Source organism: Chiloscyllium plagiosum, unplaced genomic scaffold, assembly GCF_037043375.1.
Source record: "Chiloscyllium plagiosum isolate Xiang-an unplaced genomic scaffold, Cpla_swu_hap1 HiC_scaffold_18, whole genome shotgun sequence".
NCBI lineage: Eukaryota > Metazoa > Chordata > Chondrichthyes > Orectolobiformes > Hemiscylliidae > Chiloscyllium > Chiloscyllium plagiosum.
This window is the reverse complement of record NW_028270156.1, coordinates 80,377,100-80,391,501: the sequence shown is the minus strand read 5'-3', so window position 1 is coordinate 80,391,501 and position 14,402 is coordinate 80,377,100. Positions and strand designations below refer to the sequence as shown.

The 14,402-nt window shown below is 49.7% G+C and overlaps 1 protein-coding gene across 2 annotated transcripts in view; it reads left to right on the top strand.

Moving 5' to 3' along the window:
* The first annotated feature begins 1,143 nt into the window (after positions 1–1,143).
* Positions 1,144–14,402, top strand: part of LOC122558004 (lysosomal acid phosphatase-like) — a 48,299-nt gene continuing 35,040 nt past the window's right edge. The window contains exon 1 of one of the 2 annotated variants that reach the window (XM_043706321.2): positions 1,144–1,297. In XM_043706321.2, the coding sequence (XP_043562256.2) occupies positions 1,196–1,297 (102 nt within the window). In that variant the 5' untranslated portion in view covers positions 1,144–1,195. Of the gene's footprint in view, positions 1,298–6,159; positions 6,256–14,402 lie in introns of those variants that run through there. The other variant, XM_087996833.1, reaches the window with a different exon arrangement.

The window sequence follows — 14,402 nt, the reverse complement described above, 5'->3', positions numbered from 1 at the left end:
GGTCATGGGCACCGGTATTTTCCGGTGTACCATGGGGAGGCTTCCAGCCCTGTCCAATGGAGCTCCCTGAGCGATGTCAGCTCCCAGGAGACCCAGGCCACTGCCAGGTGCCCAAGTCCACCATGATGAAGGGCATCACCTCTCGGTTGCTAGGGGCGGGGTGTCGGTTTCAGGGCCCCGCCTCTCGGTTGCTAGGGGCGGGGTGTCGGTTTCAGGGCCCCGCCTCTCGGTTGCTAGGGGCGGGGTGTCGGTTTCAGGGCCCCGCCTCTCGGTTGCTAGGGGCGGGGTGTCGGTCTCAGGGCCCCGCCTCTCGGTTGCTAGGGGCGGGGTGTCGGTTTCAGGGCCCCGCCTCTCGGTTGCTAGGGGCGGGGTGTCAGTTTCAGGGACCCGCCTCTCGGTTGCTAGGGGCGGGGTGTCGGTTTCAGGGCCCCGCCTTTCGGTTGCTAAGGGCGGGGTGTCGGTCTCAGGGCCCCGCCTCTCGGTCGCTAGGGGCGGGGTGTCTGTTTCAGGGCCCCGCCGATCGGTTGCTAGGGGCGGGGTGTCGGTTTCAGGGCCCCGCCTCTCGGTCGCTAGGGGCGGGGTGTCGGTCTCAGGGCCCGGCCTCGGTTGCTAGGGGCGGGGTGTCGGTCTCAGGGCCCCGCCTCTCGGTTGCTAAGGGCGGGTTGTCGGTTTCAGGGCCCCGCCTCTCGATTGCTAGGGGCGGGTTGTCGGTCTCAGGGCCCCGCCTCGGTCGCTAGGGGCGGGGTGTCGGTCTCAGGGCCCCGCCTCGGTTGCTAGGGGCGGGGTGTCGGTCTCAGGGCCCCGCCTCTCGATTGCTAGGGGCGGGGTGTCGGTCTCAGGGCCCCGCCTCTCGGTCGCTAGGGGCGGGGTGTCGGTCTCAGGGCCCCGCCTCGGTTGCTAGGGGCGGGGTGTCGGTCTCAGGGCCCCGCCTCTCGGTTGCTAGGGGCGGGGTGTCGGTTTCAGGGCCCCGCCCCTCGGTTGCTAGGGGCGGGGTGTCGGTTTCAGGGCCCCGCCTCTCGGTCGCTAGGGGCGGGGTGTCGGTTTCAGAGCCCCGCCTCTCGGTTGCTAGGGGCGGGGTGTCGGTCTCAGGGCCCCGCCTCTCGGTCGCTAGGGGCGGGGTGTCGGTTTCACGGCTCCTCCCGTCCCTGCCTTGTGTGCTCAGCTGACGGTTTCGCGGTCCTCAGGCTCCCGCTCCATGGCGCCGATCCTCTGCTCCCGGGTTGTGCTGCTGCTTGTCCTGGTGTCGCTGGGCCTGGTGAGGGCGGCGGAGGGAAGGAGGCTGCACTTTGTCAACCTGGTGAGTGAGTGAGTGAGTGAGGGATTGGAGGAAGGAAGGAAGAAGTGAGGGATAGGGAAAGGGAGGATAGAGGTGGGATAGGGTAGGTGGAGGGTGATATGAGGGAGGTGGTCCAGGGGGATTGAGGTTAGATTAGATTAGATTAGATTAGATTAGATTACTTACACTGTGGAAACAGGCCCTTCGGCCCAACAAGTCCACACCGACCCGCCGAAGCGCAACCCACCCATACCCCTACATTTACCCCTTACCTAACACTATGAGGAGAAAGTGAGGTCTGCAGATGCTGGAGATCAGAGCTGGAAATGTGTTGCTGGAAAAGCGCAGCAGGTCAGGCAGCATCCAGGGAACAGGAGAATCGACGTTTCGGGCATAAGCCCTTCTTCAGGAATGAGGAAAGTGTGTCCAGCAGGCTAAGATAAAAGATAGGGAGCCCCGATTCTCCTGTTCCCTGGATGCTGCCTGACCTGCTGCGCTTTTCCAGCAACACATTTCCAGCTCGTACCTAACACTACGGGCAATTTAGCATGGCCAATTCACCTGACCTGCGCATCTTTGGACTGTGGGAGGAAACCGGAGCACCCGGAGGAAACCCACGCAGACACGGGGAGGACGTGCAAACTCCACACAGTCAGTCGCCTGAGTCGGGAATTGAGGCAGCAGTGCTAACCACTGTGCCACCCACTAAGAAGAGTATTGAGACTGAGGATGGAGGTAGGGGCAGGGTAGAGGGATGGGAAGGTGGGGGGATGGATTGAGGGATCGAGGGTGAGAGAGTTTGGTGTTGGGGTGGATGGAGGGAGGGTAGAGTGCATGGAGGAGGTGGGAGTGAAGGCAGCAGGAGGGGGAGAGGATAGGGGGATGGGGTGAGGGGGATGGGGTGAGGGGTGAGGGGGATGGGGTGAGGGGTGAGGGGGATGGGGTGAGGGGGATGGGGTAAGGGGGGATGGGGTGAGCGGGATGGGGTGAGGGGTGAGGGGGATGGGGTGAGGGGGATGGGGTGAGGGGGGATGGGGTGAGCGGGATGGGGTGAGGGGTGAGGGGGATGGGGTGAGGGGGATGGGGTGAGGGGGATGGGGTGAGGGGGATGGGGTGAGGGGGATGGGGTGAGGGGGATGGGGTGAGGGGGATGGGGTGAGGGGGATGGGGTGAGGGGGATGGGGTGAGGGGGATGGGGTGAGGGGGATGGGGTGAGGGGTGATGGGGTGAGGGGGATGGGGTGAGGGGGATGGGGGGAGGGGGATGGGGTGAGGGGGGAGGGGTGAGGGGGATGGGGGGAGGGGTGAGGGGGATGGGGGGAGGGGTGAGGGGGATGGGGTGAGGGGTGAGGGGGATGGGGTGAGGGGGGAGGGGTGAGGGGGATGGGGGGAGGGGTGAGGGGGATGGGGTGAGGGGGGAGGGGTGAGGGGGATGGGGGGAGGGGTGAGGGGGATGGGGGGAGGGGGGAGGGGTGAGGGGGGAGGGGTGAGGGGGATGGGGTGAGGGGGGAGGGGTGAGGGGGATGGGGGGAGGGGTGAGGGGGATGGGGTGAGGGGGATGGGGGGAGGGGGGAGGGGGGAGGGGGATGGGGTGAGGGGGATGGGGTGAGGGGGGATGGGGTGAGGGGGGATGGGGTGAGGGGGGATGGGGTGAGGGGGATGGGGTGAGGGGGGATGGGGTGAGGGGGATGGGGTGAGGGGGATGGGGTGAGGGGTGAGGGGTGAGGGGTGAGGGGGGATGGGGTGAGGGGGATGGGGTGAGGGGGATGGGGTGAGGGGGGATGGGGTGAGGGGGATGGGGTGAGGGGTGAGGGGGATGGGGTGAGGGGGATGGGGTGAGGGGGGATGGGGTGAGGGGGGAGGGGGTGAGGGGGGAGGGGTGAGGGATAGTAGGAGGATGAAGGTAGACGGAGTGAAATAGACTGAGTGAGTGGGGAAGGGGGGAGCGAGAGAGAAGTAAATAGAGTGGGAGTTGGTGAATGAAGGGGGTGCCCCTTGGGTGGCACAGCACTTAACCCCCCTCACAGTTCAAAATGTGCAGGTTTGGTGGACTGGCCATGCTGAATAGAAGGGCCTTTATTGTCACATATACTCGATGAGTACAGTGAAAAGTTTATATGTCACCAATTTACAGCGCTGACCTGGATACAAGAGTATCGAGGCACAGCTTTCTTTGTTACAAGATTTGTTACAGAAATAAAATCAACGAGGAGAATGGGTCCAGAAAAGATTTACAAGTTTCACAACATTCTTCACACAAGAGGGAGACCAGAATTACACACGATATTCCAAACGTGGCCTAACCAATATCCTGTACTTAAAAGAGTTGAAGGAAAATGTTTTCACTGAGGATCCTGAGTCTTTGGAGCTTTCTTCCTGGAAATGTGGTTTAAAGTAGAGTCTGCAAATATTTTTATGGCCGAAGTAGGTAGAATTTTTGTTAAATAAAAGGTTTGAAAGGTTGTCAGAGATAGGTGGATGTGTGGATTTGAGGTTGCAGTCAGATCAGTTGTGACCTTATTGAATGGCAGAGCCAGGGCCAATTCGTCTTGTCATGTTCAACGTTTACATGTAAACAATCTCTGTCCTCCAGTCTGATTCCTGAAAGGCCTACAGTAGGAAACTTGGGATTCTGCTGTATTCTACGTTGGGTTATTCGCGTCTGTTCCCAGGTTAAAACTTGCTCAAGGAATGAATTCCAGCACCAGCTGCAAATGTCTGAAGTCATGTCGGCATTACGATTCTTGGGCTGAGTTTAATTAGTGCAGGTTAGCTTTAAATCACTTTAACCACTGCTCAGGCCTCTTTCCAGTTTCTTCACAGTCTGCATGCTTTAATTAAACAAACAGCAGGAGGTCTTTGTTCTGCCTGTAATAGAATCATTAGGTCTAAGCATTATGGCTACTTGTGACCCTGTTGTCTGTTTTAAGGGGCTATTTATTTTTGCACTTCACTGCATACAGGGACTCCCTTGCTGCACACATTGTGCAAGATTACCCTACGTGGTCTTTCAGCATTTATCATGAGCCCAGAATACTAGCTCTGTCTGTGTAGTTTAACCCAGGAGGCAGTAAACTCCAAGATGTGCTGAATTGCGCTGGCTGGACCAGTTCTCCTTGTCACTGATGCGAAATCATTGATCTCAAAATAATGGGAGGAATAGATAGAGTCAATAGTTAGAGACTTTTCCCCAGGGCAGGATTGACTGGTACAAGGGGTCATAGTTTGAAGATAGGAGGAAGGTATAAAGGAGACGTCAGAGGTAGATTCTTTACGCAGAGAGTTGTGAATTCCTGCAGTGGTGGTGGAAGCAGAGTCATTGGGGACATTTAAGCGACTGCTGGACACACACATGGAGAGCAGTGAGTTGAGGGGTGTGTAGGTTAAGTTACTATATTTTACATTAGGATTAGGTCACGGCACAACATCGTGGGCCTAAGGGCCTGTTCTGTGCTGTACTTTTCTATGTTCTATAGTCTACCCCTGTTCTTTTCCCGAGGTCTCACACATGAGATGCAATTCGCACACCCCAACTTCTGCAAACAGTTAGAGTTTATTAAAGCTTGTACAAGCTCGGTGACCCCTTTGACCCTCTTCACAGGCACGCAAAATCCAGTCAAAGAGGCCGAGAACAAAGAAAACACATCCTCTTTAGCCAGGTCAGTTGGTCATGCTCACAGATACCACCACCCCCTAACTCTATGACAACATGTTATCCCGGGTACAATGGTAGGATGAGATCATCCTCGGAGATAATGCAAGTGTAAATGTCCTAATCCTGGGGAATAGTTATGCAGCCGATTTCCTGACTCAGTGATTCCCCAAGACAATGTAGGTGTGATATACTTCAGTGTTGGGGGGGTGGTGGAGGTGATGATCATGCAAATGGATTGGCTGGGGGATGGCTATGAAAGCATTTCTGAATGGAAGGTACCGAATGAGAGTTTAATTTGATAATAGCAGGAGAAGAGTAGTAAATGGCTGCCCAAATGAAGTGTTGATGACAATGGGTAGTCATCCACATTGCTGCATGTTATCTGTGAGACAGAATGTTGTCTCCACCCTCTTCCAGATAGTTAAGCTTCTTGGAGAAAGACAGTACAGTTTAACCCTTTAACACTAGATTAATGTCCAGAGAGAGAGTACAATTCTAATCTTTTAACATTACACCTACATTTACAAGCTGAAGTAACTGCAAACTCTGTTTTTCAAACATAAGTTACCTTTGCAGTTTATCGATCCTGCTCTCGCCGCGAGCTTCACATTTTGACAGCTTGTGTATACCTTGTCTCAGAGGTTGAGACCACTTGTGTTGCATCACCTCTGAAAGCATTTCTCTCCATTTCTATCTTCCACCATCTCCATTAAGTTCCAGAGTCCTTGCTGAGCCATTAGCTTTCAGCTTCTTCTCTTCAGCTTGTGTGTGAGGTGCAGCTTTCAAAACACCTTCCCTCAGACCCAGCACCTAACCACCCAGCTTCACCCCTTCAATCCCCCCTGCTCCACTGTCCCAGCTTCACCTCCTCAATTTCCACCCCCCACCACCATCCTGGTTTCACCCCTCAATTCTCCACTCTCAGCACTACCTACTCACTGTGTACCATGAGTACAGAATGTACCAGCTGTACATTAAAACCACAGTTTTTAAAGCTTCCGTCCTCAGTGTGTTTAGCTGTTGGAGTTAACTGATCCTTTTGCAAGCTGTGTGCTCAGCTTCAGACCTCCTTACAGGAAGGAAGTCAGGGCAAGTTGTTTGCAAAGAATACAGCTCTTAAAACAAAACAGTCACTTTTCACAACAGGTTGTATTTGTGAAAATAGGCCGTTTTGGTTTAAGGTTTAAGGTGTGTTGTGCTCTCTACTTAGAAATGAATGTGGAACAGCAAAGACCTAACACGCCATTGGTGACTTTTGCTGAGGGATTGTGTGCTCCATGTAAGACCCCTACTGAGAGACGGTTAGGAGAACTGGATAACATTTGGTAAGCAGCCAGAAGTCAAATAGTTTAAATCCTAACAGCCATGGTGTTTGATCATTAAAGAGTTTTGAAAAGTATGTGTATGTGGGACTGCAGAGAGCGAGAGAGAGAGAGAGAGAGAGAGCATGTGTGTTGGGGTGAACATCAGTCTGAAAGTTAGTCATGCAATACAGGAGAGGCCCATCGACTGTGCAATGACAATAACTACCACTAAAGGCACATTAATCCCGATTTCCTGCAGTTGTCCTATATCCTTGAATGCTATGATATTTTCAAATATTTTTGAAAGGCTGTAAGGTTTCTGGCCTCCACTGTCTTCCCAGGCTGTGCATTTCAGATTCCCATCACATTCTCATTGGAAAACAAACTTTTCTGGAATCCCCTCTGAATCTCCTGTCCCATAACCCTAAAACTATGCCCTCTTTGATTTTTTTGATTTGATTTATAATTGTCACGTGCACTGAGGTATAGTGAAAAGTGTTGTCATACGTACTTTTACAGGCAGATTGTACAAGTACATCAGGGTAACAGAACAGAGTGCAGGATACTGTGTCATAGCTACGGAGAAGAGGCAGAAAGAGATTAACATTAAAGAGGTCCATTAAAAAGTCTGAAATCAGTGGGGGAGAAGCTGTCCTTGAATCTGTTTGTACATTGGTCCACTACTGTTTGTCATTTATATAAATGATTTGGATGTGAGCATAAGAGGTATAGTTAGTAAGTTTGCAGATGACACCAAAATTGGAGGTGTAGTGGACAGCGAAGAAGTTTATCTCTGATTAAACAGGATCTTGACCAGATGGGCCAATGGGCTGAGAAATGGCAGATGGAGTTTAATTTAGGTACCAAAATTGGAGGTGTAGCGGTCAGTGAAAAAGCTTTCCTCAGAGTACAATGGGATCTTAATCAAATGGTCTGAGGAGTGGTAGTTGGAGTTTATTCAGATAAATGCGAGGTGCTGCATTTTGGGAAAGCAAATCTTAGCAGGATTTATACACTTAATGGTAAGGTCCTATGGAGTGTTGCTGAACAAAGAGACCTTGGAGTGCAGGTTCATAGCTCCTTGAAAGTGGAGTCGCAGGTAGATAGGATAGTAAAGGTGGCGTTTGGTATGCTTTCCTTTATTGGTCAGAGTATTGAGTACGGGAGTTGGGAGGTCATATTGCGGCTGTACAGGACATTGGTTAGGCCACTTTTGGAATATTGCGTGCAATTCTGGTCTCCTTCCTATCGGAAAGGGTTCAGAAAAGATTTACAAGGATTTTGCCAGGGTTGGAGGATTTGATGTATAGGGAGAGGTTGAATAGGCTGGGACGTTGGAGGCTGAGGGGCGACGTTATGGAGGTTTACAAAATTATAAGGGGCGTGGATAGAATAAATAGACAAAGTCTTTTCCTTGGGATGGGGGAGTCCAGAGCCATGAGGGCATAGGTTTAGGTTGAGAGGGGAAAGATATAAAAGAGACCTAAGGGGCAACTTTTTCACACAAAGAGTGGTGTGTGTATGGAATGAGCTGCCAGAGGAAATTTTGGTGGAGGCTGGTACAATTGCAACATTTTAAAGGCATCTGGATGGGTATATGAATAGGAAGGATTTGGAGGGATATGGGCCGGGTGCTGGCAGGTGAGACTAGATTGAGTTGGGATATCTGGTCGGCATGGAGGGGTTCGACTGAAGGGTCTGTTTCTGTGCTGTACATCTCTATGACTCTATATATTCAAATTTATATATCTTCTCCCCGATGGAAGAGGGTGAAAGAACATATAAGGCTCCTGTGATTGACCCCTCAACCGAGGGGAATAGCTGCTCCCTCTCCATGCCCCTCATAATCTTATATATCTCAATCATGTTCTTTACCCACCCGCAGCCTTCTCTGCTATGACCTGGTCAGGTCCACACCCCCCTACAACCCACCCTCCCATCCTGGCACCTTCCCCTGCCACTGCAGGAATTGCATTACCTGTGCCCACACCACCTCCCTAACCTCCATCCAAGGCCCTAAAGGAGCCTTCCACATCCATCAAAGTTTTACCTGCACATCCACCAATATCATTTATTGTATCCGTTGCTCCCGATGCGGTCTCCTCTACATTGGGGAGACTGGACGCCTCCTAGCAGAGCGCTTTAGGAACATCTCTGGGCCACCCGCACCAATCAACCGTGGCCCAACATTTCAACTCCCCCTTCCACTCTGCCGAGGACATGGAGGTCCTTCACTGCCGCTCCCTCACCACCAGATGCCTGGAGGAAGAACGCCTTGTCTTTCGCCTCGGAACACTTCAACCCCAGGGCATCAATGTGGACTTCAACAGTTTACTCATCTCCCCTTCCCCCACCTCACCCCAGCTCCAAACTTCCAGCACAGCACTGTCCCCATGACTTGTCCTACCTGCCTATCTTCTTTTCTACCTATCCACTCAACCTCCTCCTTGACCTATCACCTTCATCCCCTCCCCCACTCACCTATTGTACTCTATGCTACTTTCTCCCCACCCCCACCCTCCTCTAGCTTATCTCTCCACCCTTCAGGCTCTCTGCCTTTATTCCTGATGAATGGCTTTTGCCCGAAACGTCGATTTTACTGCTCCTCGGATGTTGCCTGAACTGCTGTGCTCTTCCAGCACCACTAATCCAGAAGAAAATAATCCCAGCCTATCTAGTCTCTCTTTACAGCTCAATTGCTCTATCCAGTAAACGTTCTGATGAACTTCGTCTGTACCCTTGTGTTGTGCTATCACATCCTTCCTGTCGTTAGCTGACCAACACTTCACACGGTACTCCAGCTGTGGCCCAACCAATGCTCTGTACAAGACCGACATCATCTCCTTGCTCTTCTACTCTATGCCACGACCGACAAAAGCAAGTGTCCCATGTGCTGCCTTAACTATTCACTTGCTCTGCTGACTTCAGGGATCTGTGAATAATTATCCCAAGATCCCTCTGTTCCAGTGTCCTGCCATTCATTAAATACTCCCTGAGGGACCTTGACACTTGAGGACAGCATGAAAAAGACTGCTATGCTCGAGCAGGTTGATGTTACGAAGGAGGATATGCTGCAAATCATGAGGTTAAATAAATCCCCAGGGCCAGACGGGATATATTCTAGGTTACTACGACAAGCAAGAGAAAAGTTTGCTGCCCCTTTGCCGATGATCTTTGGGTCCTCATTGTCCACTGAATTAGTGCCAGATGATTGGAGGTTGGCAAACGTTATTCCCTTGTTCAAGAAAGGGAATGGGGTAACCCTGGGAATTACAGACCAGCCAGCCTCCAGTTTATGGTGGGTAAAGTACTGGAGAGGATTCTGAGAGACAGCTTTGTGATTACTTGGAAAACCATTGTTTGATTAGAGATGTTCAGCATGGCTTTGTGAGGGGTAAGTCATGCCTCAGAAATCTTATTGAGGATGTGACAAAACACATTGAAGGTGGAGCAGTGGATGTGGTGTACATGGATTTTAGGAAGGCATTTGATAAGATTCTCCATGGTAGGCTTATTCAGAAAGTAAGGAGGCATGGGATACAGGGAAATTTGGCTGTCTGGATACAGAATTGGCTGGCCCATAGAAGACAAGAGGGTGGTGGTAGATGGAAAGTATTCAACCTGGAGCTCGGTGACCAGTGGTGTTCTGCAGGGATCTGTTCTGGGACCTCTGCTTTTTGTGATTTTTATAAATGACTTGGATGAGGAAGTGGAAGGGTGGGTTAGTAAGTTTGCCAATGACATGAAGGTTGGTGGAGTTCTGAATAGTGTGGAGGGCTGTTGTAGGTTGCAACGGGACATTGACAGGATGCGGAGCTGGGCTGAGAAGTAGCAGATGGAGTTCAAGCTGGAAAAGTGTGAAGTGATTCATTTTGGAAGGTCGAATTTGAATGCAAATTTCAGGGTTAAAGGCAAGATTCTTGGCAGTGTGGAGGAACAGAGGGATCTTGGAGTCATATCCATGGATCCCTTAAAGTTGCCACCCAGGTTCGATAGGGTTGTTAAGGTGTATTGGCTTTCGTTAGCAGGGGGATTCAGTTTGAGTCGCGAGGTTATGCTGCAGCTCTATAAAGCCCTGGTTAGACCAGACTTGGAATATTGTGTTCAGTTCTGATCGCCTGATTATAGGGAGAATGTGGAAGCTTTAGAGAGGGTACAGAGGAGATTTGCCAGGTGCTGCCTGGAACTCGAGGGCATGTCTTATGAAGAAAGGATGAGGGAGCTAGGGCTTTTCTCATTGCAGCCAAGGGGGATGAGAGGTGACTTGATAGAGGTGTACAGGATGATGAGAGGCATAGATAGAGTAGGTAGCCAGAGACTTGTTCCCAGGGTGGAAATGGCTATTACGAGGGGGCATAATTTTAAGGTGATCAAAGGAAGATTTCGAGGAGATGTCAGAGGTCGGTTCTGGACACACAGTGGTGGGTGTGTGAAATGCACTGTCAGCAGTGGTAGTAGAGTCAGAGACATTAGGGATATTAAAGTAACTTTTAGATAGGCACATGAATGATAGTGGTATGTAGGTTAGTTTGATCTTTGACTAGGATAAAAGATTGGCACAACATCGAGAGCTGAAGGGCCTGTACTATGCTGTAAAGTTCTATGTTCGATCTCTATACACGGCTTCTTGTACACAGCTCTGTACGCAATATCTCACTTGATCGAGTTTAGGTAAGGAGAAATCTTTTAATTGTATGGTAATTAAGAATGCGTAGCTGATGGATGTTATATAAGTACTTGGAGCGCTTATAAAGGGGGACTGCTGGGTCATCAGGTTGAATGGTGAGAAGCAGTTATATGTTGTGCGGCATTAAAAGTATGTTCACAAAAAGAGCATCATTGTCCAGTGTCACTGACCACTGACCAAAGCCTCTCACTGACCCCTGACCATGACTCAGGCTCTCTCGTACAGTTTTTTTTTTACTGACCCCTGACACTGCGGTTCAGAAATCTATCATTTGGGAACTTCCTTTCAGAACTTCAGTTGTGAGAGATCGGCTTTTGAGCAAGAAAGGGCACTGTCAGTTGTTGAGTTGAAACTGCTGATTCTGGCCTTTATGTGGTTTTCCTGTGAGCTTTTTAAAGCACAGCTCAGAACTGACCGTTGCTGAGAGCGACAGCTGACAATGGAGCAGTGATTGGAGCACACACGCAGGTCTCGGAATGATAGAGCTGCTCCTCCAAAACCAGTTTCTGTCTCTCCCGCCCTCACTGCCCCTCCAAACACAGACCCAATCTCTCCTGCCCTCACTGCCCCTCCAAACACAGACCCAATCTCTCCTGCCCTCACTGCCCCTCCAAACACAGACCCAATCTCTCCTGCCCTCACTGCCCCTCCAAACACAGACCCAATCTCTCCTGCCCTCACTGCCCCTCCAAACACAGACCCAATCTCTCCTGCCCTCACTGCCCCTCCAAACACAGACCCAATCTCTCCTGCCCTCACTGCCCCTCCAAACACAGACCCAATCTCTCCTGCCCTCACTGCCCCTCCAAACACAGACCCAATCTCTCCTGCCCTCACTGCCCCGCCAAACATAGACCCAATCTCTCCCGCCCTTGCTGCACCTCCCATGAACCAAGGAGACCAGCATCTGCACCACACAATTTGAGATGATGTCCTTGCCAGGTTGAGGAAATGATACAGAAAGAGGAACAGGGGTTTTTCCACCAGTAACGGATTTGGGTAGAGCTGTCATGCAGCCTTGTACAAGGCAGGACCTGGCTGCCATCTGTATCCACAGTGTGATTTACTCACAGTTGTGTGGAACTAATTTGGTCCCCTTGGCTTTTTGTGATCTTATTTTGATATAGCTGAATGGAGTGTTGGTGTGTGACATATTTCACTGCTCATTACAGAGTTGACCATTTGTGGAGAGAAGGGTCTGTTATTCGTGATAGAAAGTAGTGCTGCTGGACAGGCAGCGTTCGAGGAGCAGGAGAATCAACGTTTCCGGTATAAGCACTTCATCAGGAATCCCGAAACATCGATTCTTCTCCTTCTTGAATGCTGCCTGACCTGCTGTGCTTTTCCAGCACCACACCCTCGACTCTGATCTCCAGCATCTGCAGTCCTCGTTCTCTGTGGAAAGTAGTGATAATGTTGTTCCCTCTGTAAACTACTGCCTCTGAGGAAATTCAGAAGCAATTCCTCTCAGAACGTTTCCCAAGAAAGCTATAGAAGCAGAACAAGGACTGCAATAATAGCTATGAGGCAGGTCTGAGATTTGTGGTTTAGGAGGATTGGGTTTCCTGGAGCTGCTTGGAGTATCACGGTAGGGATTGATTCTAAATGTTTTTTTCCCCTCACCAGCAGCCAATTGGATTGAATGGGTGACTGACTGTCAGGCAGGTATGCAACTGGGAAGTAGAGTGGAATGCAGTGAAGTGGGCATTGCTGTGAGGGATTCTGGATTGGATGCGAGTTAAATATCAGACATTAGGGACTGGGGGGGTAGAACAAGTTGAGAAATGTGGAGGAATTGGACAAATCCCTTAAGTTGTTTGCAACAAGCAAGGTGCTGACCAAATTTAGTCAGCCCTCACTGTGTCAGATATTGGATGCAATTCTGAAGTTACACAACATTTGCTAGATACTGCTGAATGTAATTAATCTGATCAATTTCAGATTATCAGTCAGACACTCAAATTTGTGTATTTGCACATACTGGAAGCTACCTTCTGTCCATATACAGGACTCTGCAGACAGACAGAACGTGTGCACTCACCTGTTTAATCTCTACAAAGGTAGTGACAGCTGGTTATTGTCTTGTTTCTCAGGACAAAGCCAAAGCCTGGTTGTTAACCGTCAATGATCATTAACTCATGCATTCTCCATGCAATGCCTCTACCAACCCGAACATGGCTTCCAACCAGTTAAAACGTTCACATCTTATAAATGTTGATTACCCTTTTTTTTCTTGGAAAACATCCTGACATGTGCAAGACAAAAAGTTTTGACAAACTGCTGTTTCAGCAGCTTTCTTTTTTTTTGATGACTTGTATATGTTGGCCTAGAGCACTTGCATTTTAATATACTGAATCTATGATGCGCCTATCTTGTGGTTTATTTTGCTGTTGTCAGGGGTCATGCTAGCTTTCCAACTTTTTTCTGGGCACCGCTGCTGAGGTCAGTGTTAATTTCCATCCCTAATTTCCCTGGAAAATGTAGAGTTAAAATGGTAAATGGAAATATTGGAAAATAGTTTGTGACAACTGTAGTAATTTGCTTTTGTGCTGCTTGAACATAATCCAGTAAGATGATGATCAGTTGTTGCTACTGTGGTTTTAGTCCTGTTTGAGAAGCTCCAGTTGAGCTCACTGGTGATTTTACAGGACGACAGTAGTCTTAAAGTGATAAAAAAATAACCAAAGGAAAAAATCATGTTTCCACACGAATCAAAAAATGTGACCAATATTTGAAGTGGCCACAAAGCATTTATTTGCTACACATCATAACGTAGAATAATAGCATGGTGAATGCTTAGAAAAGAGTTTCAAACCTTTGTGTCTGTGCTCGTGCGTTTCCACCAACTCCCTCAAACCATTCAATGATCCTGAGTCTCCGCCCTGCCCTGGGCTCTGGTACCAAGCCTGAATCCTCTCCCGTCATATTGTTAGGCCTATGTAGGACGTAGGACAGTACAGCACAATACAGGTCCATCAGCCATCCACGTTGTGCCAATCTTTTATCCTTCTCAAAGATAAAACTAACCTACATGCCCTCATTTTACTGTCATTCATGTGCCTTTCCAAGAGTTGCTTAAATGTCCCTAATGTCTCTGACTCTACCACCACCGCTGGCAGTTCATTCCACGCATCCACCGTGCTCTCTGTAAAGAACTTATCTCTGACATCTCTCCTATACCTCCTTACAATCACCTTAAAATTATGCCCCATTGAGATAGCCATTTCCATTGAGAAGCTCCAGTTGAGCTCACTGGTGATTTGACAGGACGACAGTAGTCTTAAAGTGATAGAAAATAACCAAAGGAAAAAATCATGTTTCCACACGAATCAAAAAATGTGACCAATATATGAAGTGGCCACAAAACACTTATTTGCTACACATCATAACGTAGAATAATAGCATTTTCCCAGGGTGGTAAAAGTCTCTGTCTATCTACTCTATCTATGTCTCTCATCACCTTTGTACACCTCTATCAAGT